General features: G+C 45.1%; 1 protein-coding gene across 5 annotated transcripts in view; it reads left to right on the top strand.

The window, feature by feature from the left end:
- Nucleotides 1-24,322, top strand: part of GNAO1 (G protein subunit alpha o1) — a 169,504-nt gene that overhangs the window by 39,381 nt on the left and 105,801 nt on the right. The window contains exon 1 of one of the 5 annotated variants that reach the window (XM_055233247.2): nucleotides 3,495-3,620. The exons of the other annotated variants lie outside the window; for them this stretch is intronic. Coding sequence (XP_055089222.1) covers nucleotides 3,586-3,620 — 35 coding nt within the window. The 5' untranslated portion in view covers nucleotides 3,495-3,585. Of the gene's footprint in view, nucleotides 1-3,494; nucleotides 3,621-24,322 lie in introns of those variants that run through there. 5 annotated transcript variants of the gene reach the window in all.

Raw genomic sequence — 24,322 nt, 5'->3', positions numbered from 1 at the left:
AGTCAAGGGTTTTCGATTCCCTGGCGGTCCAACCTGTATTTCCCAAGGGGCCTCTACTCCTCTGAGGCTCAATATTCTCTCCACCTGGCAGGACAGGGCCCTTGGCAAGATGGAGCCTGGTCCCAGGAGAAGGTGCACCTCTGTGACAACGTCGTCCCTGTGGCCACTTGTCAGTGCTTTTCCCATCTGGTTGGCAGATCAGAGAGAGACAGAGAATGTGGGGGCTGGAGGAGGGGGGCCCAGACCATCTGGTGTTGGGAAAATGGAGATCCCATTTATTGCAGATGATGGGCAAGTGGGACTGATGCCTAGAGAGAGTAAAGGACCTACCTAAGGACACACAGCAAGGCATTGATGATGTCTGCTTTAAAAAAAAAAAAAGTTTTCTTTACTATTGCTCATCTTTTGATGCATCCTCCCTCCTGCAGCCTCTCCTACAAAAAAAAAAAAAAAAAAATTCCACAAAAGCTTAGCAAGGGCTTCCTAATGCTTGCTGTAACATAATTGACCCTCTTGAGCCTCGTAGCTCTGAGAAGTTCATGGATCTTCAGAAATGCGCCCAGTAAGACGAATAGTGTTTCTGTCTAGAGAGAGAGGCTCTAATGAGTCAGGCATTTCCCAGGTTCACATCCTTTGGAATTCTGGTTCTGTGAGCTTTAAACTTGTGTTCTATACCTCCCCTCAAAAGAGTTGTAAGGTCAAGCAACTGTAGAAAATGCTGCCTGCTACAAAAACTCTTGGAGAGACACAATGGACTTTAGCATATTAAAGGCTCTGAGAAGTTCTATAATTAAGAAAAATCCAACAGCTCTTTTTGTGTAATTCAGAGTTTCCCACACTTGTTTGACCTCAGAACTCTTTTTGCATGAAAAACCATTGGCCTCTCACAGAGCTGGTCTTCCTCCAACCACAGACCCAACAGACCACTCACACAAGTACTCAGCACTTACTTTTCATTTTGTACAGTTATGGCTTTTTGTTATTTCAGTATAAAATACTTTGGAAAAAACATGACATATAATAGGCCTCCTCAAAAGGGGTTGGGGTGAAGTGCCCTGCAACTAACTTTTTACTTCTTATAACCAGAAAGACAAAAGACAGCTTCACGAAGACATCTCTTCTTCTTTATATCCTTGTGATTCTATTTTTATTGCTCTAAGATCTTATAGGCTATTTCCATTTTGTGAGTACAATAAAACATGTCCCTTACTCAGATGGCTTTCAAGACAGGTCAGAAGGACTTCACCATAAGGAAAATGCATCTATGACACTCCTGTAGCTTGGGAGGTGTAGTATCATTGCACTAAATGGATTTGAATCCTGCCATCATCAGGAATCATTACTTAATCTAGCTGTCTCTGTTTTCTCATCTGTAAAATGGAGTGCTTATAGTACCTGGCTAAAGTTGTTTTGAGGATTATATGAGATCTGTGTTTAACATTTAGAATGGGGTCTGGTACAAAGCCGATACTTACTTGTTACTGTTATTATCATAGAATGAGAGCTCTGTGTAGGCAGTGACTGTTTTGTTCACTATTTGCATGCCCCAGTGTCTAGAACAGGGATTGGCACATAGTAGGTGCTTAGTAAAGTTTGGTTGGATAAATGAGTGAATGGAAAAATGAATGGAAGGTCTTGTATGTATGGAGAGCAATACACGTTTCTGAGAGTCAGATTCCAGCAGAGAAGGCACCAGATTAAAAGTGAGCTGCTTGCTGTAGGCCAAGGCTTTTGCTTCCTCTGCCTTGTCCTCTCTGTGTATGAATGAGAAGGCTGTGCCCAAAAGGATGCAAGTCATGGTGTGGAACTCAGAAGCAGAGCGTGAGGTGATTTCCTGGAAGGTGACGATGTCATCTGAATGTTTCAGGCCTCAAGATTCCAAGCTTATGGATTTCTGTTTGTGGTTACTACAGGCAGGTCTGTGTCTGCCCAGCCAGAGAGTTGCCACCATTTACCCTTGGAACCTCCCAGCGAAGATGCTGCCCTTGGAGCTGCTTTTGAAGGGGAAGTGCTTCTAGCTGTCTGAGGCAGGCTGAGGGCCCCTTGGCCACCTTGACACTCTTGTTCCCCAAAGGCTCCACGCCCCCTTGTCTGTTGGCACCACATAATGGCATGTGAACCCTTGGCCTGCTGATGTTGATTTTACCTTCTCTTGAGGGAATATAACCAAGGCACTGGGCCAAAATAAACAGCCCAGATGCTGTACTGGGAAGCATGATATTGATTTGCCCCTAGCCTCTCTGCCTTCAGTAACCTCATCTCTGCCTGAGGCTCCTAAGCTGGGAGGTTGATTCACTTCTTTCCTTGGCAGTGTGTTCACCCAAACACCCACACCCACTTTGTTTATACTCCTAAAGAAGCCAGCATTAGGTATTTTTAAGGACTGTGAGTGGCCCTAGGTGCCAAACCCTCCTGGTCTGGCTGGAGGTAGGAGGTGACACCCCAAGGAGAGTCTACCTGTCAACCTCTCTGGCGGGAAAACCCAGTAGCCACCAGCCTAGGGAATGCCACAGGCCTGAGCAAACACTTTTGCAGCCAGCCAGCCTCACGGCCTTGGCCTTCTGGCCAGAATGCCCTTAGGCTGCGGGTACTCATGGTTGGTGGGGTGGGGCAGTTCAGACTGATCTCCAAAGAGTGGATTGACAGACATGCTCGGGGCCTGCAGCTGAATACTGTCTTTAGGTAAGTGCAGCTGGAAAGAGGGTTTAGCTGTGATTCAGCCAGGCCTGCAGTTCCTCAGCCTTGCCCATGAGGCTCTAATAGCCAGTTTAAGGAGAGCTCACTGAAAGTCTGCATGAACCCATGAACTGTTTCACGGTTGACCCAGCTTCCCAGTTCTGCAGCTTCCATTTTTCCCAGTCCCTGGGTGGTTTGCGTCTCAAATCCAGGGAGTCTTCTCCAAGGGTACAGGAGTTTCTGAGGGAGTATGGTTCAGAATGGGACCAGCCCCTTCCCCTCTGGTTCCGCCACCCCCAACTCCTGTTCCAGTGACCACATTAGGCATGCAGGGGGCCCTTTCCAACTCAAAGATCCTCCAAGAGAAAACATTCGAGCCTTAAAAATTGAGGAAAACAGTCTACCTCTGTCCCCCTGGTCATCTGCCTGGGCCAGAGAATCTGTTTCACTTGCGGGGTGGGCAGTGTGTGGCCATCGGAGCTACACTGGCTATTTGCATGCCCCAGTGGGTAGTTAATGTTCAGCCACCAGATTCCTGTGAAAATGCTGTTTATGTCTTTCTTACCCCACAGCCCCTCAGGGAGTTTAAATAAGGTGCTGCGGCACTTGAGTTCTGCAAAAGACACTTATTCGCTGACCAGACAGAGATGCTTAGCCACAACTCGCAACTCTCAGGGTGCAGTTGGAAGAGGAAGAAGCAGCATGGCATATAAAGCTCATGCTCCCTTGAAGGCTGGTGATTGAGACAAGTTATGTCTTCTAGCATTTGACTCCCTCAAAGAGACTGCAGGACTTCCCTCTGATTGCAGGTGGCTCAATCCACTCAGATCACCTAGAAACTTGATAGAGATTTAGAATCTTAAAGAAGACAGAAGCTTAGACAGAGCATGTAGCCCAGCCCATCAACAGATGAGGAAGTTGAATCCTGCAGGGACTACAAGGAGGTAGGTAGAGCTAGCAGAACTGAAGGCCAGCGGGACACTACACAGTCCAGGCGAGGGGCTCTGCTGCTGCAGCCTGTGCCTGTCTACCATTTCCCTTTGGCTCCTGGTGCCTGCCTGGTCAGGTCTCCTCGACATCCCCTGAGAGCACAACCAGTCTGACAATTGTTCCTAAAGGCAGTGCTCCTAGGGGAATGCCCGCTGAGAGGGAGGCTTCCATTTAACATGGGACTTGGGTGGAAATGCGGAGTGTGTCCTATCCTCCCAGGCCTCCCTGGATAATCTTTCAGGACTGTCCTGCTGTGCAACCAACAGCCTCTGTGTCCTTACTCTGCTGAGATCACCACAGCCCTGCCTGGAAGCTAAGAGAGTGGCCCAGCCTTGTAGGTAGCCACTTGCCCTTTGGATTAAGATGAATATGCATGATTCTGGCAGGAGATAAGATATTTATCTTATTTATTTGACATGCATGGACTTCTTGGCTCTGTGTGAAGTAGGAAGTGAAATGGAGTGGTGGAAGTTGGTAGATGGGCATTTTATGTACACGACTTGGACCTTTACCATTTGAAATTTTCACAAAGGGGGATCAAGGCTCTCCTGTTTTCACTGAGATGGTGATTCTTTGAGTCATGGCCTATCTTGACTTGGAGAAGCTGGGCACCAGGTCTCCACTCAAGTTCAGGCAGTCATTCTTGGTTTCACTTCTCAGGTAAAGAGGCATGTTCTCCCATTATTGCTTCCTAGATCTTTCCTAAAGATGGTGAACTGGTTGACCTTTGCTAGCAAGTCCACATTAGTCTGCTGTGGGGAGAAGAAGTGAGTGGTGTGGGCAATTCTGGCTAAAGTTTAAATTGCAGAATTGAACCTTAGACATGAGTTTCAAAGTAGATGTGTTGGAGAAAAGAGAGCCTGGGTTAACTGTATCTTTTCTAGTCCCTTCACAAAACACAGGCACGCACACACATACAGAAGGAGAGAGAGACAGAGAAAGAGAGAAAGAGATCATTCAGTTTGAATCCATAGAATTGACCCTGGGAGGTAGATTAGAGGAGAGAAAGGGAAAGTGGAGGTGGCTTTCTTAGGAGCTTTAGACATTTCCAGGTATGACTTGCAGATAGGTCTGGACCTCAGTGTTCCAGGCCAACCCCATCAGTTCATATTGGCCAGCGTCAGAGAGGAAAAGTACCAGTCTTAGGTCACCCTGCAAAAAAACCTGATTCCCAGTCCAGTGCCCATTTCACTCTACTATGTTACTTCTTTCCTCGAGTGACCTTTCCAAGCTAGTCCATGGCTCACCAGAGCAAAATGGTCTCGTGGCATTATAGTTACACCAGCGCTTTGTTTCCAAATGCAGTGATCCTCTGTAATCGCCAAACACCTATGGCTTTGAGGGACTTTTGAACACAAAGGCAGACTCACCAAGAGAAAACAAAGTCTCACCACCATTTAAAGTTTTCAGATTCTGAATACATTCTGAAAATGGCAGTCAGAAGTGCTTTAGCTGAGGGCTGTGTCCCAGGAGCATGTAGGATTGTGCATTTGGATATCTGTGTCTAGCTTCATCACTTATTGCTGGGTGATCCTGGATAAGTTTACTTAATTTATCTGTGCCTCAGTAGCCTCATCTGTAAGAGTAGAGTTATAATAGAACTTAGGTCATAAAATTTTTGTGAGGATTAAGTGGAATGCTGTACATGAAGTACTTAGCACATTGCTTAGCACAAAATGAGTACTCAAAAAATATTTACTATCAGTATTTTATTCTTTCGTTTTCAGGTAAGTCTCTCGTATAATTGTACATGCTATCAACCAGTGCAAATTAATATGGTATCAAGAATATGAAGAATCAAAAGACTAAAGAGTAATGACATTAGCTGGTGGGGTTTATGCAGTCATTCGTTAAACAGATATTTGTTAAGCACCATCTATGTACCTGACATGGAGCTGAATATTGGAGCTGAGTAAGATAGATGTGGTCTTACCTTCATGAACCCCTCCTCTTGTAGGGGAGACAGACATTTAATGAGTAACTACGGCTGTGCAGAGCAGTGCCACAGGGATGCCTGCATCTGAAAGAGAAAGGAGAGGAAGGAGAGAGGAGAAACCATGAGTTCTGGTGGCCACCCCACTGCTGCAACCAGGAGAACACAGCCATCTCCTTGGAAATCATTCTGTATAAATTTAACTCTAGGGGAAAAACACAGCCGGTCCATTTCCAAACTGGAATTCTCCCCCCATGTGTTTTTGGGAAGCACAGATGCCTTGGCGTTTTCCCTCTAACAATAACAGAGATTGTTCACAATTATGAATGGTTTTGGTTGACTTCAGCTCCAACAAAACCATGAATCATTTCATAACTTCTGAAATTGCAGAGAAATAACAAACACTCTGGCTCCAGAAAAAAAAAATGGACACATTATGAAGCACAAAGTCATCTAAATGAAAATGTGAATTCTTTTTTGTTTGTTTAGCAGCTGCACGTTGCAAGGCCAGCTGGCAACGGATAAAAAACCCAAGTTAGTGTCTAGGTTCCTGGGGTACCACTTGTACAGTCTCATCTGTGGGATCCATAACCAGCTATGATATAAACTTCATTCTCCATCTTTCTCAAAGCTTTGGGCCAGCACCATTATTTCATACATTTTACAATATTCTGAGGAAGCGAGAGTGAAAGGAGGTTCTTGGGCTGAGGCTCGTGACAGAGGGTCTCCATCACGGGTCCCGTCACAGATCCCCCCCGCCCCGCCCCACACACATTTGTGGGATGACTTTTTTTCAGCAGGCCTGCTGCATCCTCCTGATATCTGGCCACAAGATGAGGTTTTCAAAATGTGGGACCAAGAGGATCAGGCTTCCCCCAATCTGACAGCCTCTAAGGTACCAACAGGGCCTGGCATTGGAGCAAGGTTGGCTACTCCTTCTCTTCTCTCTTAATCCAGAAAACTGCATCCTTTCCTGAAGGCTGGAGACACATAGCTATCCTTGATTGCAGTCCAGTCTTGCCTGTGCATGTGACCAGAGGCACAGCGGGTTCTAACACCTTGGAGCTGAGACCAGATTGGAGAGTGGGGGACAAGCACATGACCACAGCACCACAGTCACAGAGTCTTCCTCCCCACCCTGTTGACTTTCTTTTTTCATGTTAATAATGTCAACATAGTGGTGGCCACCCCACTGCTGCAAGAACATTTGTTGAAAAGATACTTCTTTTGGAAAACAGGCTCAGGGGAGCAATTGTTCCCCCTCAAGTCTGCCTCCACTCCTGATCTCTTTCCACGCTGCAGGGTACACAGCAGGTAGCAGTAGACTCAGGCCCATTGGCATAGCATGTGCTTCCCACACGTGCATTTTTTAAAGTAATAATTTTGTTACATAATTAATGCTTATTTCTCATAGATAATGTAGGATATACAGACTTTAAAATGGAAGAAAATAAATATAGCCTGTATTTCTATTACTCAGAGCGAATCATAATTTGCATTTGGGTATATATGTTTCTAGACTTCTTTCAATGCATGTGTATGTGTTTTTAAACAAAAGCTAGTATCAAACTGAACACATAATTTTATTGCCCCTCTTTACTCTCACTGTACACTCTGAACATTTTCTCATATCTGCATATGTGATTGCATATCACTTTATGCCCTGCAGGCATCTCTGTAAATCTCTGGAAGATTTTTCCTTTTGTGTCCTTCTCCCTACCATCAGAGATGGAGACAATAGAAAATACACTCCGGTGTCACATCACAGACTTACATCTTGAGCACTGATGTAAGTTTTGCACTAGCCCATCACAGGCACTCTGCCTGAGACCCTTCCTGCTTTAGCTGTGATTATGAATGCCCAGTTCATCAGCCAATTCATTGCCAAGGTAGAGCCTAGCTCTGTAAAATGCCTACAAGCTTTGGCACCTTGAAAACCATGCAAAGTTGCATTGATACTACTCACAAGCCCCAAATAGGTGGTCTCAAAAGAGAAAAAAGACTTATGTTTTAATAAAACTCCCTTTAATAATTAGATGCTTTAATAAAAGGCCACTTGGGTCACTGTCTGCCTCCTCAGCCTAGACTTCCTGCAGTTGGAAAAAACTTTCCAAGGACCGAGAGGGTTCTAGGGACATACTGGACAGGCCCTGTTCCCAGCCGCTGAGCCCACAGGGACTGACAAGGCACCACCCCATAAGAATGTCTGTACCCTTTTGGAGCCTACATCTGTAGGTGCTGAGGCATCACATTCTTCAGGTTCTAATGAAGAATTCTTGCAGTGATGAGTTGTAGAAATAATCATTTAATGTTTATGATTCTGAGGAAAATTTAAGAATTTCTGTATTCAGAGCAGATTGACAAATGTGGCAACCACTTCACATAATCCACACGCTAGATCCTTGTAAATGTCATTGTTCCCACTGGAGCCTCAGCTATGGTTGTCTTTCCCAAGCTGGATGAATAGGACTGCCAGTTATTCACTAAAGATAGAGACAGCACATGGCTTCTCTTAGGCCTGGTTGCTGGGCAGAGGCTATGGCATTGCCTTGGGGTAGGGGGTGCAGGTCTCAGCAACTATCCTTGAGCCCTTCAAAAGGGAGTCCTGTCTCCACAAAGATGTTCATAGGTCAGGCTTTTGAGTCAGAAGAACAACTTGCAATTGTTTTCTGGGGCCACAGGAGATGATTGGGTAGGTGGTCTGGAAAATAAAGAAGCAGGAGGCTTCACATAACACATCCTGGATTTAGGGCAGGGACACAGCCAGCCCCAGTGTAATCTTACGATGGAGATGGGAACTCTTCCTCAGGTGTGTCTGAAAGCCACCTCAGCAGCCTCCGGGGAAGTGTTCTCTCATTGGTCTCAGCTCTGTGTGGAGGGCTTGGGCGTGGTTAGAGGCAGGCTCGTGCAGACACCGTTCCCTGGAATGTGCTTGTCTGTATGGTCATGGAAGGATTTTTTCTGCCTCCTCACATCCAAATTCAGCTTAGCAAACTGTTATTGGGCACCCATGCTGGTGCCTTGCCTCAGGTATCTGGCTAGGGAGGCAGTGTGAACACCAGGAACTTCACATCCCAGGGTGATAGCAGTTTTCAAACACTTTCCTAGAACTGCTTGGTTTTTGAACCATGGCCCTGTTTAATGCTTTTATTGAGTGGTGGGTCCCATATGTGTATACATTTGAGCGTGTCAGTTTGACAGCATTTCTTCTGTTGTCTTGAACTTTTATCTGAGCCTCATATCAGAATCGAATTTTTTCCCATTTCTCTCAACCTTTGCCAAGTCCTCCATGTAATGCCTACACAGGATCTGAAGAGGAACTCCATGGTCTGATTTGGGTTTAATTGGTTGGTCTTAGATTTCTCCTCCCTCTCCAGGCTCAGGGTGCCTCATAGCTGGGCACTGAGGGTGACAAGCTTGTGAGCTATAGAGCAGGCTGGGGTGTTTCTCCTCATGCACAGTCACGAGGAGAAGGATGCTTATAAAACTAGAACAGGATGAGACTCTGTGGGATATGGTTTGATTTGCCTCAGCTCAGGAAGCCCACCCCTATGGAGAAGGAGAAGGCAGGTAAAAGCCAAGGGAATGACAGTCAAGGCCAGGATGCCTCCATGGGGAAGAGTGCTCCTTCCAGGAGGTGGCATCAGCACCATCCAGCTCTCTCTAGGGCTCTGTACTGTCTGTGTACCTGGTGGCCCAGGCTCTACTTCCTGCTTTTTGGAGTAGGACCTGGAGAACCAAGCAGTCCTGCCACTGCAGCCCAAGGGGAGCATGCAGTTCTTTGCCACAGGCCTTACAGTGCTCTGATGCTGCTCCTATGGAATTTTTCCCAACCAGTTCAGAGCACTTTGAGGGGCACAGTGATGCCGGGAGCCTGTGTTGTGAGTCCCATTGCTATCCAGGGAAGGCCAGCGTGAATGAGTAGCAGTGCTGGGGAGTAAAGCCCTGTCCTCAGGCTTATGTGCAGCACTAGCGATGCAGCACTGACTGCACACAGCATGCCACTCAGTCACTGAGGAGGGGAAGTGAGCCCCTTTTAGTTCTCTTCCAGTGCTTCCCATTGAGTTGAGGAGAGAGTCTCCACTGGGCACTAGAACGGCTTAATATCCCCTTAAAGCTTGCCAGTCTTTTGAAACAAAGAGTCTGTTATAGGTTTGTTTGCATTGTATTTGTTTCCATGGTTATCTCCTATTTAAAGCAGGTGATACCATTTAAGGCAACAATGTAAAATTTCCTTTTTAAATAATAACAAATAATAATAATATTTGTTTCCGGTGTATAGAATTAAACTACCAAGCAAATGAAGCATAATGGTATAGGCTATGGCCAAAAATCATGAGGGTAATTGAGTGACTCAAGTTTGAGAAATGCTGAACCAGACCTGCTGCTTTCCTTATCCTGCAGTCCAGTGTCCCTTCGTGACAAGGCATTTGAGAAGGTATTTTGATTGAGTGTATGTTTATACCACTCACAAGGAGGTCCCAGTTACAAGCCTGTGGGAGCTGGGCATGAGCAGAAGCTGTGCTGCTTGCTAGCAGAAACTGGCCTGAGCTGCAATGGGAAGCTACACTGGGAAGATGAAAAGCCCTGGCCTCAGAAGCCCTGTACCTGGAAAAGGGCTAAATCCTAGGGTGGTCACTCCCAATTGGGGCGTGCTATGTCATTTATTCATCCTACTCTCCTGCCAGCCCAGGACAGCCTCTGGGGCACAGCAGTGATAGCAGAAATGCTAATAGCAAACATGCATTGGACTCTCACTGCATTCTGGCACTTCACCTGAGTCATTTACTTCTCATAATGCTGAAAGATAACAGTGGTAGTGGTAGTAATAAGGGGAGGAGAAGAAGGAAGAAGATGAAAAAATGTTAATATTTATTGAATATTCACCCCCAAATCATTTATAGATTGAACATAATCCCTATCAAAGTCCCAGGTGCCTTCTTTGTAGAAATTGACAAGCTGATTCTAAAATTCAAATGGAATTTCAGGAGATTCAGAATAGCCAAAACAATCCTGAAAGAGAAGAATAAGGTAGGACTCACACCTCCCAATTTCAAAACTTGCCACAAAGCAATGATAATCAATACAACACGGTACTAGCAAAAGAATAGGCATCTAGATCAATGGAGTGGAATTGAGAGTCCAGAAATAAACTTATACATCTATGACCAACTGATCTTTGACAAGGATGTCAAGATCATTCAGTGAGGAAAGAACAGTGTTTTCAACAATGGTATTGGGACAACTGGATAGCCACAGGGAAAAGAATAAATTTGGATCCTTATCTCATGCCATAAACAAAAATTAATTCAAAATGGATCAAAGACTTAAACGAAAGAACAAAAACTGTAAAACATAGGGATAAATCTTCATGACTTTGGCAAAGCATTCTTAAATAAAACATTATAAGCAACAAAAGAAAAACAATAGATAAATTAGACTTTATCAAAACTTAAAAACTGTGTGATTTAGAGCAGTGGTCCCCAACCCCTGGGCCACAGACTGGTGGGAACCCACCTGGCCATACAGCAGGAAGTGATTAGCAGGTGAGTGAGCAAAGCTTCATCTGCATTTACAGCTGCTCCCTATTGCTCACATTACTGCCTCAGCTCTGCCTCCTGTTAGATCAGAAGGAGCATTAGATTCTTATAGGAATGGGAACGCTGTCGTGAACTGTGCATGCAAGGGATCTAGGTTGCATGCTTCTTATAAGAATCTAATGCCTGATGATCTGTCACTGTCTCCCATCACGCCTAGATGGGACCATCTAGTTGCAGGAAAACAAGCTCAGGGCTCCCACTGATTCTACATTATGGTGAGCTATATAATTATTTCATTATATATAACAGTGTAATAATAATAGAAATAAAGTACACAATAAATGTAATGTACTTGAGTCATCCTGAAACCATTCCATCACCCACAACCCCAGTCCATGGAAAATTGTCTCCCATGAAATTGGCCCCTGGTGCCAAAAAGGTTGGGGACTGCTGCTTTAGAGGATATTGTCAGTAAAAGTACAAAGACAACCCACAGAGTGGGAAAAAATATTTGCAACTCATATATCTGATCAGGGATTTGTACCCAAAATATATAAAGAACTCTTACAACTCAATAATAAAAAAACAACCTAACTTAAAAATGGGCAAAGGATCTGAATACACACTTCTCCAAAGACAATATACAAATGACCAATAAGCACATGAAAAGATGCTTGACGTTATTGGCCATCAGGAAAATGGATGGAGAAAAAAAGTAGATTACTGGTTGCCAAGGCTAGAGGCTACAGGGTTATTTTTTTTTTTAGCAGATATATGTTCCAGAATTGAATATAGTGATGGTTGTACTTATCTGTGACTATACCAAAACAAACTAAATTGTATACTCTAAATAGGCAAATTGTATGATGTGTGAATTATATCTCAATTAAGCTGTTGAAAACATTTATTGAGCTCCAGGCACAGTTCTTTTTTTTTTTTTTTTTTTTTTATTATACTTTAGGGTTTTAGGGTACATGTGCACAATGTGCAGATTTGTTACATATGTATCCATGTGCCATGTTGATTTCCTGCACCCATTAACTCGTCATTTAGCATTAGGTGTATCTCCTAATGCTGTCCCTCCCCCCTCCCCCCACCCCACAACAGTCCCCGGAGCGTGATGTTCCCCTTCCTGTGTCCATGAGTTCTCATTGTTCAATTCCCACCTATGAGTGAGAACATGCGGTGTTTGGTTTTTTGTCCTTGCGATAGCTTACTGAGAATGATGGTTTCCAGTTTCATCCATGTCCCTACAAAGGACACGAACTCATCATTTTTTATGGCTGCATAGTATTCCATGGTGTATATGTGCCACATTTTCTTAATCCAGTCTATCGTTGTTGGACATTTGGGTTGGTTCCAACTCTTTGCTATTGTGAATAGTGCCTCATTTTACTTGTATTAACTCATTTGCGGTCACCCAATGAGGTAGGCCCTATTATACGAATGTCACCATTTTGCAGCTGAGGAAACTGAGGCAGAGTTGCCCAGGGCACTATTAATATCTCCTAGCGCATAAGGAAAATGAGGCACAGAGGTTAGAGTTTGTGTTCTGTCTGTGGTCGCACAGCTGGTATAGCGCAGGCAGAATCACAGTGTGATCCCAGATCCCCCACTCTTGGCCACTCGCCATGCTATACTACAGGCAAAGCAAAGGGTTCCTGCCCATGGGGAGCTGTAATCTACTTGAGTGTAGACACGTAAATGGGAAAGAGGTTGAGAAACTGTCAGGATGACCACCTCCTAATTCGCTCTGAGACTTCAGTTAAGGCACAGAATTCCTGGGCCTCAGTTTCTTCCTCTTTTAAACCAAGTCTTAGGCTGGATAAAAGAGGGCCCATCCTGGGATTCATGAAAGTAGTAATGCTGGTCTATGGATAACACTTAGCATAAAAAAAAAAAAAAAAAAAAAAACCTAACAGATTCTTTGCATTCAGGCCTGGAGACCACATAGCATTTTTGCTCTCGGCTGAAATTACGTCCCACCAGGGTAGTAACCCTGGTTACCTCCAGCTGATGAGAAGCTTCAATTAGCAGTCATGTATCTGACTCTGCTTGACAAGAATAAGAAACTGGATCCCTCATTGCTTGTTCTGGGACCACTTGTGGGGAAGGCCACCCTCAGGTCTGGGGGCTTCCGCTGCGCTTGGTCAGACTGTGATTCTCTAAGGTCATTTGACCCCCGGGGACTTGCCCTCCCTTGGACTCCCTGGCTTTCCTCTAGTCTCTTGGATCCCAGCTATTTTTTCCACCACACCCAGGGTTCCCTGTGGCAGGCCCAAGCTAAGGTGGGTGTGCAGAGTGTGGGCTGGCCAGTACAGCCAAGCTGGGCAAATGCGCGTGCTGTCAGGAGCATGGACAGGGCTCCCGATGCTCAGAGCCCACCACCACTTCTGCTCTTCCTACAGGCAGAAGGCAAAGGCCTGTTTCCCACTGAATAGCACCTTCTCCAGTCGTGCCTGGGGAGCTCTGAAAATAAACCAGATTGGGAATAGTCGGTGTGGGCTACTGATGGCCCCTTGGGTCTATCCAGTGCATTTCCTCTGGCATTAATTTTCAAAGAAAGTTTCACTAAAACATTTTCCATTGGGCAAAATCATGCCTTTAGGATCAGCCTACACTAGAGTCTTAGGATAGCTGAGCCAGGAGAAAGCCCTGGACAACATTTATTTATTTTATAGATTAAAAAAAAAAAAACTCTGTTAAAGATGCCTCATCTACCGTTGTTGTTCCAGGGAGATGTGGCCTCTGCTAGGCTGTTGCAGCTGAGCTGATGATCAGGGCAATTTATCCATTCTTAGAAATTGGGTGAGCCTTGCTTCAGCTCTGTGCAACTGCTAAATTCAGTTTGTATGGATTTGTCTTGGAATCACGGCCCTGATGTTCCATTTGATTCAGCTTGGCTGGGGTAACGCTCAGGTCTTTTGTAGAAGAGTTCACAACACTTGCCAGTTAAAGGGTGGTGTGCCCTCAGGCAGTCAGAAAATCTTGTCCACTGACTCATTCGTTAACCCACAAACAGAACAGCCATTGCCCTAAGTATTTGGGGGTATGAAAGAAGCTGATGTGGATGTGTTCCTGTCCCAGAAGGAGCTGATGGTTGTATCTATGAAGGTAAGCATTTTTGTAGATATGAGCACCAGTCACCCTAAGCAAAGGCAGAGAATGCTTAGGCCAGACAGAGGGCTGGGGCACTTGAATAGAAAGAGAGCAATTCTTGGGTACAAGAAGCCCAAGGGAAGTTTTCTGGAGGAGGTGGCATTTGAGCTGGCCCCTATAGAATCAGTAAGATTGGGAAACTGATATGGTGTACTTTCTGTCAAAACATGGCCCACGGAGAACAAAAAACATAGCAATTGAGACACAGTACCAAGCTGGAGGGTAGACTTACAAAAATTGTGAAAAGTGTTGGGAAAGGAAAATGCAGGCATTTTAGGAGAGACTAATGGGAGATTTATAATTCAGATTGGGTGTGTAGGGGGGGAAGGGGCACCAGGATTCAAACTTGGATCTTAATGTTTCCAGAGCCCACACCCATAATTACTGCCCTACTTCCTCCCAGCTGAGATCTCTGCAGGGCCCCTGGGTGAATCAGAGACAGAAGTCAGGCCTCCCAACTCCCTGGGTCAGCCCTCTTTCCTCACAGCCTACCTGCTGCCTGAGCTGCTGCCTCAGGCTGTCTGCCTGGCTGACGTTTCCCATCAGTGGCTGACTCCACAGTGTGCTCTTGGAGGTGAGGTCAGGGACAGCCCAAGCACCCATACCGCTTAGGGCAGACATGCAAGGCTCAGGCCCTCCCGAAACAGTCGTTAACCTTTCTTCAAAGGTCATGTTGTGGAAAACCCCTACTTCAGCCTCCCAGCTGTAATCACAAAGGGCATCAGCAAGAAAGCCTTTTCCTGGGAATGTCTGTCCTTGGTAACATGCCCAGGTCACAATCTGGAACATCAGAGTCCCATTCACAGAAACATGGATCCTGTTGCAGGCACCCTGGCCCCACCATCGCCCAGGCCTGGAGGGTACTTCTGGATGCTGGACGATCAAGTTCAGTGTCTCCTAGCTAAAGGCAGCTCAAGTAAACTTCGCAGTTGCGGCCTGAGAAGCACGAGGACCCAGTGTGTCCACAAACCTGAGGTCTTTGTCCTCTGCCTAGGATTTCCCATAAGGAAAAGCTCACGGCACCGCTGTCCCCACAGCGCCCTGCTGTGGAGCTTGTTCTCTGTGTGTCCGTGTTCCCTGTCATGTGCCCTCCCACTCCAGTGATCATTGCTAGTCTGCTGCTGTCACTTCTCTCCTCCTGTCCCTCCTTTCCTCTCTGACAACCCTTTCCCAGAATGCAGGCCTCTCCTCTCCCCTCCCTGGGTGTCATTCTCTTCAAAAAGGTTTTTTAAAGAGCGAATGTTTAATTTGTGTTTGTTGACTAAATGAATTAATCAAGTAGGGCTCTTCATTATGTAATGCCTTATACATGTAAAAGATTATATGACATCAATAGAAGGTATTAAGAATAAATAAAATGCCCACTTTACCAAGTTAAGGCCCCTATCTATGTGGCCCTCTGCCAGAGTAAAAGCTTCCTTAAGTGGCCCTTTTTTCCTCTTCTCCCCGCAGTCTACTCCACTGTCCACCTGACTGCTGGGGCCGTCTTTGCCCACCTCAGCTCCCCTCCATTGCTGTCACCAGCTACCCAGGTCAGCATGGCCCGTCAGCAGAGCACATGGGCTGGCGCTGGCCATCCAGGCAGAACAGAACTGTGCTAGCCTGTACCCTGTACCCTGCTGTCTCCCTGTCTTGGGGTGCACAGTTTCCTTTACCTGGAATAACCCCACCCACATGTCCCACATCTCTGCCTGTCACACCCACCTTTCCTTCTAGGCCGAAAAATGTCATGGTTTTCCCAAAGCTGTACCCAATTTCTCCACTCAGCTGTACTTCCTCCTTCTCTGAGCCCCTTTAAAACATAGGTGGTTTTGCTTTTCTCTTGCAGTGTATCTGAAATTTTGCTACCTTTTATTAGGGTGAGGTTTTTTGGTTTTTTTGTTTTTTTTTTCATTTCTAATCTCACATACTGGATTATAAGCATCTTGTGGACAGCCACATGTCTTTGAATTTGTAGGGCCTAGTAGAGCATCTTGTGCATACATAATAGGTCCTCAACAAATAATTGGATTAGAATGGATTGAACAGTCCTCCCCTAAAGCTCACCTCACATCTCCTTCCCTGAAATCCTATAAAAATAGGCACTTGTCTCCCTAGGGAGAAGGGCTTCTTGGAGCAGGAATGTGGTTGATGCTTAATAAATAATAGCTGGATGAATGAATATTTGCAAACATCCTGCCTAAGATAGAGGGTTGGACTCAATGCTTCCTGGGGCAGAAAGTTGTTTAACCTCTATCACTTCTTGATAAATAATCCCTACATTAGGATATTTGGAATTGCCAACTAGGTATCATGTAAAGGCAAAACAATTATGATACTGAATGTGCATTCTCACACACATTGGTTGAGGATTACAGCTCTCAGAAGGTTGTTCATAAAGGCATGATGTCTCTCTGAAGGTCTCTTTGGGGACAGCGGATTTTGAGGGAGATTCTGTTGACCCAGTCTCAACTGCTAGTGCCTTTAAGAAAACCCAAACTGATTTTCTTTAGACAACACTAAGAAAAGCATGCACAATTCTTTGAAACAATTTTTAACAGTAAGACATATTTATACCTTTTAATTGTGCTGTCTTAACAACATTTAGAGAAATATAATATGCAAAAACTTTCACCACTCTTAACTCTCATTTCTGTTTTCCAGTGCTACCTTCTAGTCTTTGTCCATGTGTATGAAAGAAGCTTTCATTTCTGCCAGAAATGAAATCAAACTTCTGCTGTTTTCCAGTTATAAACATCAAATCTAACAGGCAAACTTTGTGAACACCTACTGTGTCCAAAGCCATGTACTGAGAATGGCAGGAGATACAAGATGAGTTTGTTCACTGCACAAGTATATACTAAGTGCTTGCCCTGTGCCTAGAGCTGTTCTGGTCCACGGTAACAGCTATGGGTGAGACAGGTCCTCAACTTCCAGGATGGGAAGGCAGACACCAAACAGAAAAATAATATGTCAGGGGCAGATAGGCTACGAAGAAAAATAAACAGGGAGGGACTTAGAGGGGGCTGTTGTTTTATGAGAGTGGTCAGGGACATTCTCTCCAAGATAACATTTAAGCAGCCTCTGAAGGAAATGTGGAGGTGAGGGAAGAGTGTTCTAGGCAGAAGAAACAGCAAGTGCAAAGGCCCTGAGGTGGGAGTGGTTTTTAAGAAACAGAAGCCTCTGGCGGGAGGGATAGGTGGGGGAATATGAAGTCAAGAGAGGAAGCAGGAGGACTGGGCTACTTTAGAGGCTGCAGAAGGACTTGGACTTTTATTCTGGGTGTGATGGGAGCCCATGGGAAGTGCTGATCTCACTATGGAGAACAGCCCAGGGACAGGAGTAGATGCAGGGACAGACAATCCGGGCATGTGCACTGGAGAGGGGAGAGGAGTGCTGGGGAGGAGGCTGTTCTGTGGACAACTGGCATGATCAGGGAAAGCACCAAGGGGGAGAGGAGCTGGAACAGAGCTTTTGTGTCAAGGAGCCACTGGCTGCAAGTAACAGAAAACCCAATTCAGAAGGGCTTAAACCATACAGGAAATTATGAACACATATCAAGAAGTCTGGAAATTAAGCAGGCCCACGGTTGCCCAATGAAGCTATCAGGGACTCAAGTCTTTTCTCTCTATTCATTGTGCCAGCCTCAGCACACCAGCTGGCTCCTCCCTGCAGCAGCTCCAGGCATTATGGTTTCACCACCTAAATCAAGGGAAACGACAGGGTCGAACCCATCCCTATTTCAGAAGCCTTGCTGGGAGACTGGCCCTTACACTGGACAGATTGGGCCCTCATTGGACAGATTTGTGTCCCATGTCTCTTCTTAAGCCAATCACTGGTTAGGGCAATGGGTTTACATGATGTGCTTCTGCCAATCAGGAGGAGATAGGGACACCACGACACAGCTCGGACTTGGCCAGCAAGGAAGAGAGAACAATGGTGGATGGCTTGGCCACCAACAGTGTCTGCTCCAGCCCCAAACCATCAGGAAGAATTGGCACTGAGAAGTAAGAAGGGAGGGCGTTCTAGGTGGGGAGAAAAACATGAGCAGAGGCACAGAAGCATTAAGATACAAGGTATGTCCCTCAGACAAGTTGGCCGGGTTGATGAGTTGTATACAGTGTGGCATGGAACGAAGGCCAGAAAGAAACCATAATTGCTAACCTTATTTGGGGACCTTCTTGGCTTACCAGGGGTCTTCAGACCAGTACTTAAAAACCACAGATCTAGAAGGCCAACCATCTCAAGGAAGGAATTCTTGAAGAACTGTAAGCCTTGGCCAATTAGACTAGATAAAGCCACTGTTAATATTCCTCTGAGCACTTCCACTTTGGGGGAAGATGGAATGTCCTCAGCTTAGTCCCTGTGCTGATGCCGGGTTTAGTTGGGTGGCTCTTGGGTAGAAAACAGCACGCAAGACAGAGCTTTCCTTTGGGAAACATAGCCAGAAGCTGATCCTGAGTATTAGTCATCCTGCTTTCATTGAGATTGTGTATCAAACCCTTTCAGGTACAAATGGCAGAAATCCTGCCACAATGACTTAAAAAATAAGCTTAGCCACCTTTCTCACTGAAAAGTCTGGCTCCTGGGGCTGTAAGGATGTTATCAGGACCTAGTGTCTCCTCTCTGGGCTCTGCTTTCCTCCATGTTAACTTCACTCTCAGGTGGATTCACCCCTCAGCCTCAGCTTCAAATCCCCATGCAAAGTGTGAGTTTCTTTACTGGATATCCCAGGAAGAGTCTTAATGCTTCTCACTGATTCTGATTGACTTATGTTCCCATCCCTGAACCAACCATTGTGGTTTTGGGGAATGGAATATGTTGACTTAGTCCCCACCTTAATGACATTGGCCAAGAGTTGGGGAGAAGTGGCTCTTCAAACACTTGATGTTGGCAAAGAGGTGAAAGAATAAATACAAGGTGGCCCCAAGCCACAAATATCTAATGTATTATTTTACCCCCAAGTCTAAGAAAGATTTCACATTTTTCACTTCATCATCGCTTTATGTGTTTTACAGTCTACAACAGGCTATCATAGTCATCCCACTTAATCCTAATAACACCCCTATAAAGGAGGCTGGGTAGCAATTATCCTGTTTGTGATGGAGGAGACTGAGGGTTAGAGAAATCCAGTTATTTGTCCAGGACCATCTCAATTGAAATTGGCAAGTCTGGCCTTTGAACCTGGGACTTGTAACCCCTCGTCCAGTGCTCTTGCCTACCTTCCAGTGAAGTTGCCCATTACACTTATGACTTACAATGCGTCTGCCTGCATATTCGAGAAGTTCTTAAAACTTCTACAAGTGAAATCAAGTTCACTTGTAAGTGAAATCAAGTTGAAGAGTCAGCTCAAGGAGTGCAGTATGTAAATGGTAAAATAAAGAACATCATTAAGCTCAAGGGCATGTTTTAATAAGTTAATTAACTTTTACAAAATAGTCAGGAAATATTTTCCCATTCTGCTGAAATGGGTCCTAGGGAAAAGGATTGTAATATAGAACCACAGGTGGTCAAGTGCACATTGGATTTTCCTAACAGCCTCCTTTATAAAGAAGAGCTTGTCTGTGGCTTTGTTTCCTTATTCTCCAGCCTCATCTTCCTCCCCTTGCCTATGCTCAAACCATTGCCCAGTAATAGTTCTGCAGATCCCAGGACAGAAGTTAATCTGCTTGGAAGGTTGGTCCACTTAGCTTTTCCCCACAGGTGTCATTTTGGTACCTGGTTAGAGGGTCTGCCTGTCTCCCTCTCACTCTGCACTCCAGCACCAGTCAGCGAGGCTGCCATCTTCCCTGATCAAGAGCTGGCTCCAGAGTGAACTGTAAAGCACCCCTGTTAGATTTCCTGGCGTTTGTAAGGACCTTTTCTGGGGCCCAGACAGAACCAGAGGCCTCCAGCCAGAGGCACCAATCCCCTGAGGCCCTGGTGCATGGGCAACAAATGAGACTTTTTGCCTCCAGAAGGAGCTATAAGCAGAAATTATAGGAAGTATAATAAATCATCCTCCCGCCCTCAAAGTAGGGCCACACCAAGGAAGGTAGAGGGAATTCTGTATCAAATGAGCTGATCAGGCCAAAATGTGTGTTTACGACTCATTGAGAACATATTTGCAGGTACATGGTAAACTACAAGTACTATACTGTGTTCCTCTTGGTTATTAGTCTCTGGATGGCATAGCCAATTGCAGTACAAGGTGGGATGACCCCTGTGAACCCAAGTCTTCTGACTCCAAGTCCCCAAGGCTGGCCCCCTAGATGCCAGGCTGCTGGACAGGACCCTCAGACAAGGCTAGGGAAAGCAGTAAGTGCTGTGCCTCCTGGGCCAGCCTCAGCAAGGCACTGGGTTGCAAGGAGAGCAGTTCAGATGAGGTGGGCACTCGAGTGCCTTGCTCAGAGCACAAGCTTCCAAGTAACGCAGAAGCTCAGTTCTGCCACTCACCACCTGAGTGACCTTGAGCAAGCGAGTGGATGTCTCTTGGCCTCCATTTCCTCCTCTGAGGAATCTTCTAATAGTACCTTTCTTGGAGAGTTGTGAGGATGAAATGGGGAGGTGCACACAAACCACCCAGCACGACGTCTGGCACAGGGTATTTGCTTGATATGTTCACATAGTGAGGCTGACCTAGGAAGAACTTCTCATCACAGCTCATCCACATCCCCTCATCAGGAATGCTCAAGTAGACCCTTCTCCCTTCCCAACCTTCCTCCTGGCCCCTGCCCCATCCAGCTGTTCCTTCTTGTGGGCAGTGGGATGGGCCCTGTCTTCAGGGCAGACATGCCCTGCTGCCTTTGTGTGCATTGGCCTGTTCCCCCCACCAATCCCAACAGCTCACAGGGCCTCCTGGTATGGGGAGTGCAAGTCACCCTGAGGAGGTGCCGTCCATGTTGGAGCCAGATTCTGAGGCTGCAGTGGGACTTCAGGCTGATGCGCTCACATTGCTTGCCTTCTGCCAGGAGTTCTGCTGGGGAGCTGCCCTCGGCTAACCTCTGAGTGTCTGACTAGATAGCAGCAGTGGCGGCAGCAGCCATCTCTGGAGCCAAGCATTTGGGCAGAGAACAGCCGCTCCCGGTCCTGGGCCTCCTCTTGCCTGGCCCAGGTTCCAGCCAGCTCTGCCTAAAAGACTCCCCAGGGCAGCCTGGATCTGGTGCCAGGACCCTTCACCCGCCTCGTTCCTCCATCTCATCCACAGCAGTGTGTGACTGATCGACTCCTCCTGCCACTTTGTCTTATCACGAAGATTAGCAGGGAGGAAGCTGGGATGTGGAGTCAGAAGACCTGGGTTGGAGCCCCAGCCCGGCTGCTTGCTGGCCTGTGACCTTGAGCAGGTCCCATCCTTTCCACACTTCTGGAAGATGGGAGAAGAGAGTCTTTATTCTTTCTCCTTAATTGGGCAAGTGTGATTAACTGTAATGCAATGCAGAGTTGCCTGATGAGAAGCTTTTAAAGCAAGCCAGAGGTGTGTTTGAGTGAAAGATGAAAATATTCTTTACAGCCCAGTGGGGCGGGTGTTGGTCACTCTTCATCTGTTTGGTGTTGGTGGGTGAAAGCAGGCCAGCTCACTGGGCCACTGTTCGGCCTCCATGCTGAGTCCTGTTACCTGCTGGGTCCCTCTCAAGTTCAGTCCCCATGGGAGGTATGCACAGACATGGGTAGCCAGGATCTGACCCAATGGGCCATGCACTGTGCCATCACGTGGAAGCACAGTGGGGGACATGTGGCGGCTCATGGGATGAAGGGGCCAGACCTGGGCCCTGCCTTCTCCCCAGCCTGGGGTAGCAGGGAGATGCCAACTCTTCCTGGGATTGAGCCTCTAATTAAAAAACAAACAAAAAAAATTGTTGAAATTCTAATTAAAAGTTGTATTAAGTTCCAGTGTACACAGGGGGCATTTTTTATAATGTTAAATGTTCCCATTTAAGAACATATGCCTTTTCTTCAAATCTGGTTTATGCCCTTCCATAAAATTTTTTTTTATTAAACACACACGCACATTGTTTATTTGTTTGGGGAAGATAAAATTTTGTTTAATTAAAAAAATAAACATATCTTGTAAAATTTGTTAAGTTTATACCTGTGATTCAGGTCCCAACAAATGATCTATTCCAGATTCATGGAATGTAGGGCCCTACATATTTCTAGTAATTTAAATTATATGATTTATTTTCTCTGCTATCTTAATTTTTGCCTATATGTCCGTTTTTGAAATAGACATCTTTGAAATTTCACACTAAAATTTTATTTATTCCATTTCTAATACTGTATGCTTCATATATTTAGCTTCTGTGTTTAATGCATTAAAGTTTCTGATGGTCATGAATGTCTTCATAAAATAAGTGTTCCTTTTATCATTACAAACATCTGTATCCTCTGCAGCATTTTTTTAAACTAAAATTCTCCCTTATCTAATTAATTTTGACACTCTTGCCCTCCTTTTGTTTGCATTTGCCTAGTATCTGGTTGCCTATGCATTTATTTTCAACATTTCTGTATACCTTTATTTTAATCAGTTTTCTTATAAACAGCATGCATCTGGAGCTTGGTTTTTGTTTTGATTTCTTAACCCAATCTGGCATCTTCTGTTTTTAATGAGTGATCTAATCTGTTGACTGATGTACTGGATTTTATTTCTTCCATCTTACAGTATGTTTATAATTTCTTTCCATCAGTGTTTTGTTTCCCTTGCTTGTGCTGGTTTAATGTAGTTGCTTCAAATTTCATCTTTTCCACATATTAATTTGAAAGTTCTCTACTTTTCCCTTTCATTAAAGTTACATTCTTTTTCCTTTAATTCATAATTAAACACATATTGCTCTAATGTTATTTGAAAACAAGATAACATGAAATAACTGTTTCTCCCTCCAAGATGTTCCATTCTCTCCCTGCTCTTCCCTGCTTCAGTGGGATGAGACGTTAAAATTGTTTCCCTGTCCCTACTTAAGATGAGACCTTGGAACACTTTTGCTCCCGTCCTCTTCAACTCCTTGATTCTGTTAGGAACATTTAATATTTTTAGCTTTGAGCTGTTGGTGGAATTTCCCTTGTAGTATGTCCCTTCTATTTTCAGAGTCCTTCTTTAGCAGTTCCATTCCCAGAGCATCTACCATTCTCCATTTAGATTTAGGAGAAAAGGGAGGGGCAGGTATGTGGCAATCTTCCTTACTCCTCACGGTTTCCTGACCAGTTCATTTTCCCCAGGTCAAGGAAAAATGTTCTGGCGCGTTTGTTGTTTGTTGCTTTAAGTATTTTCCATAGATGAGATGTATGGGTGATAAACTATGAATTCTTGCGTGTTTGCTCTAAAAAATGATGGGCAAACTATTTGAGGTCTTTGGTTATCTTTTCTGAGTAGTGTGTACATGGTATTCTGCTCTCTTTTAGCTTGTAGTGTTTCAGATGAGAAGTTCAATGTCAGTCTTACTTTTTTTTCCGTATAGGCAATATGTTCTTTCTGTCTGGAAGCTTTTAGGATTTTGTGTTCATCTTGAAGTTTAGCAATTGTACCAAGGTAACCTATGTGTATGTCTTTTCTTGTCATCCTTCCTGCAACTGTGTGAGCCTTTTCAATCTGTAGATTCAGTTCTTTTTTCAGTTCAGGGCAATTGTCTTCTGTTTGTTATGTAATTATTGGCTGTCCTTTCTCAGTTTCTTTTTCTTCTTCTAGAACTCCCAATATTTTTAAGTTAGATCCCCCTGGATCTGTTCTCCATGTCTGTTACCTTTTCCCTTATAAATTATATCTCTATATTTTTGCTGTATATTTGGAGATAGGTTTTCCATTTTGTCTTCCAGACCACTAATTCACATCTCAACAGGGACTCACCTGCAATAGTTGGGAAGACATTGTTTTAATATGTGAGAAATCTTTTAAGTCTGCCCTGAATTGCTCTAGGGCTCATGTGATGTTCTGCTTGAGTTTTCATTTGTCTCTTGGAGCAGCTGTACTTCACTGGGCTCATGCACTGTTCGTTCTGACAGATCTTATTCTGCCAGGACTTTGAAGCATGTTGTGAGTGTTCTTTGTTCTTTGTACCTCTGGTTATGGAGCCCA

This window comes from Symphalangus syndactylus, chromosome 11, assembly GCF_028878055.3.
Source record: "Symphalangus syndactylus isolate Jambi chromosome 11, NHGRI_mSymSyn1-v2.1_pri, whole genome shotgun sequence".
Lineage (NCBI taxonomy): Eukaryota > Metazoa > Chordata > Mammalia > Primates > Hylobatidae > Symphalangus > Symphalangus syndactylus.
This window is presented reverse-complemented; position numbering and strand designations above follow the sequence as displayed.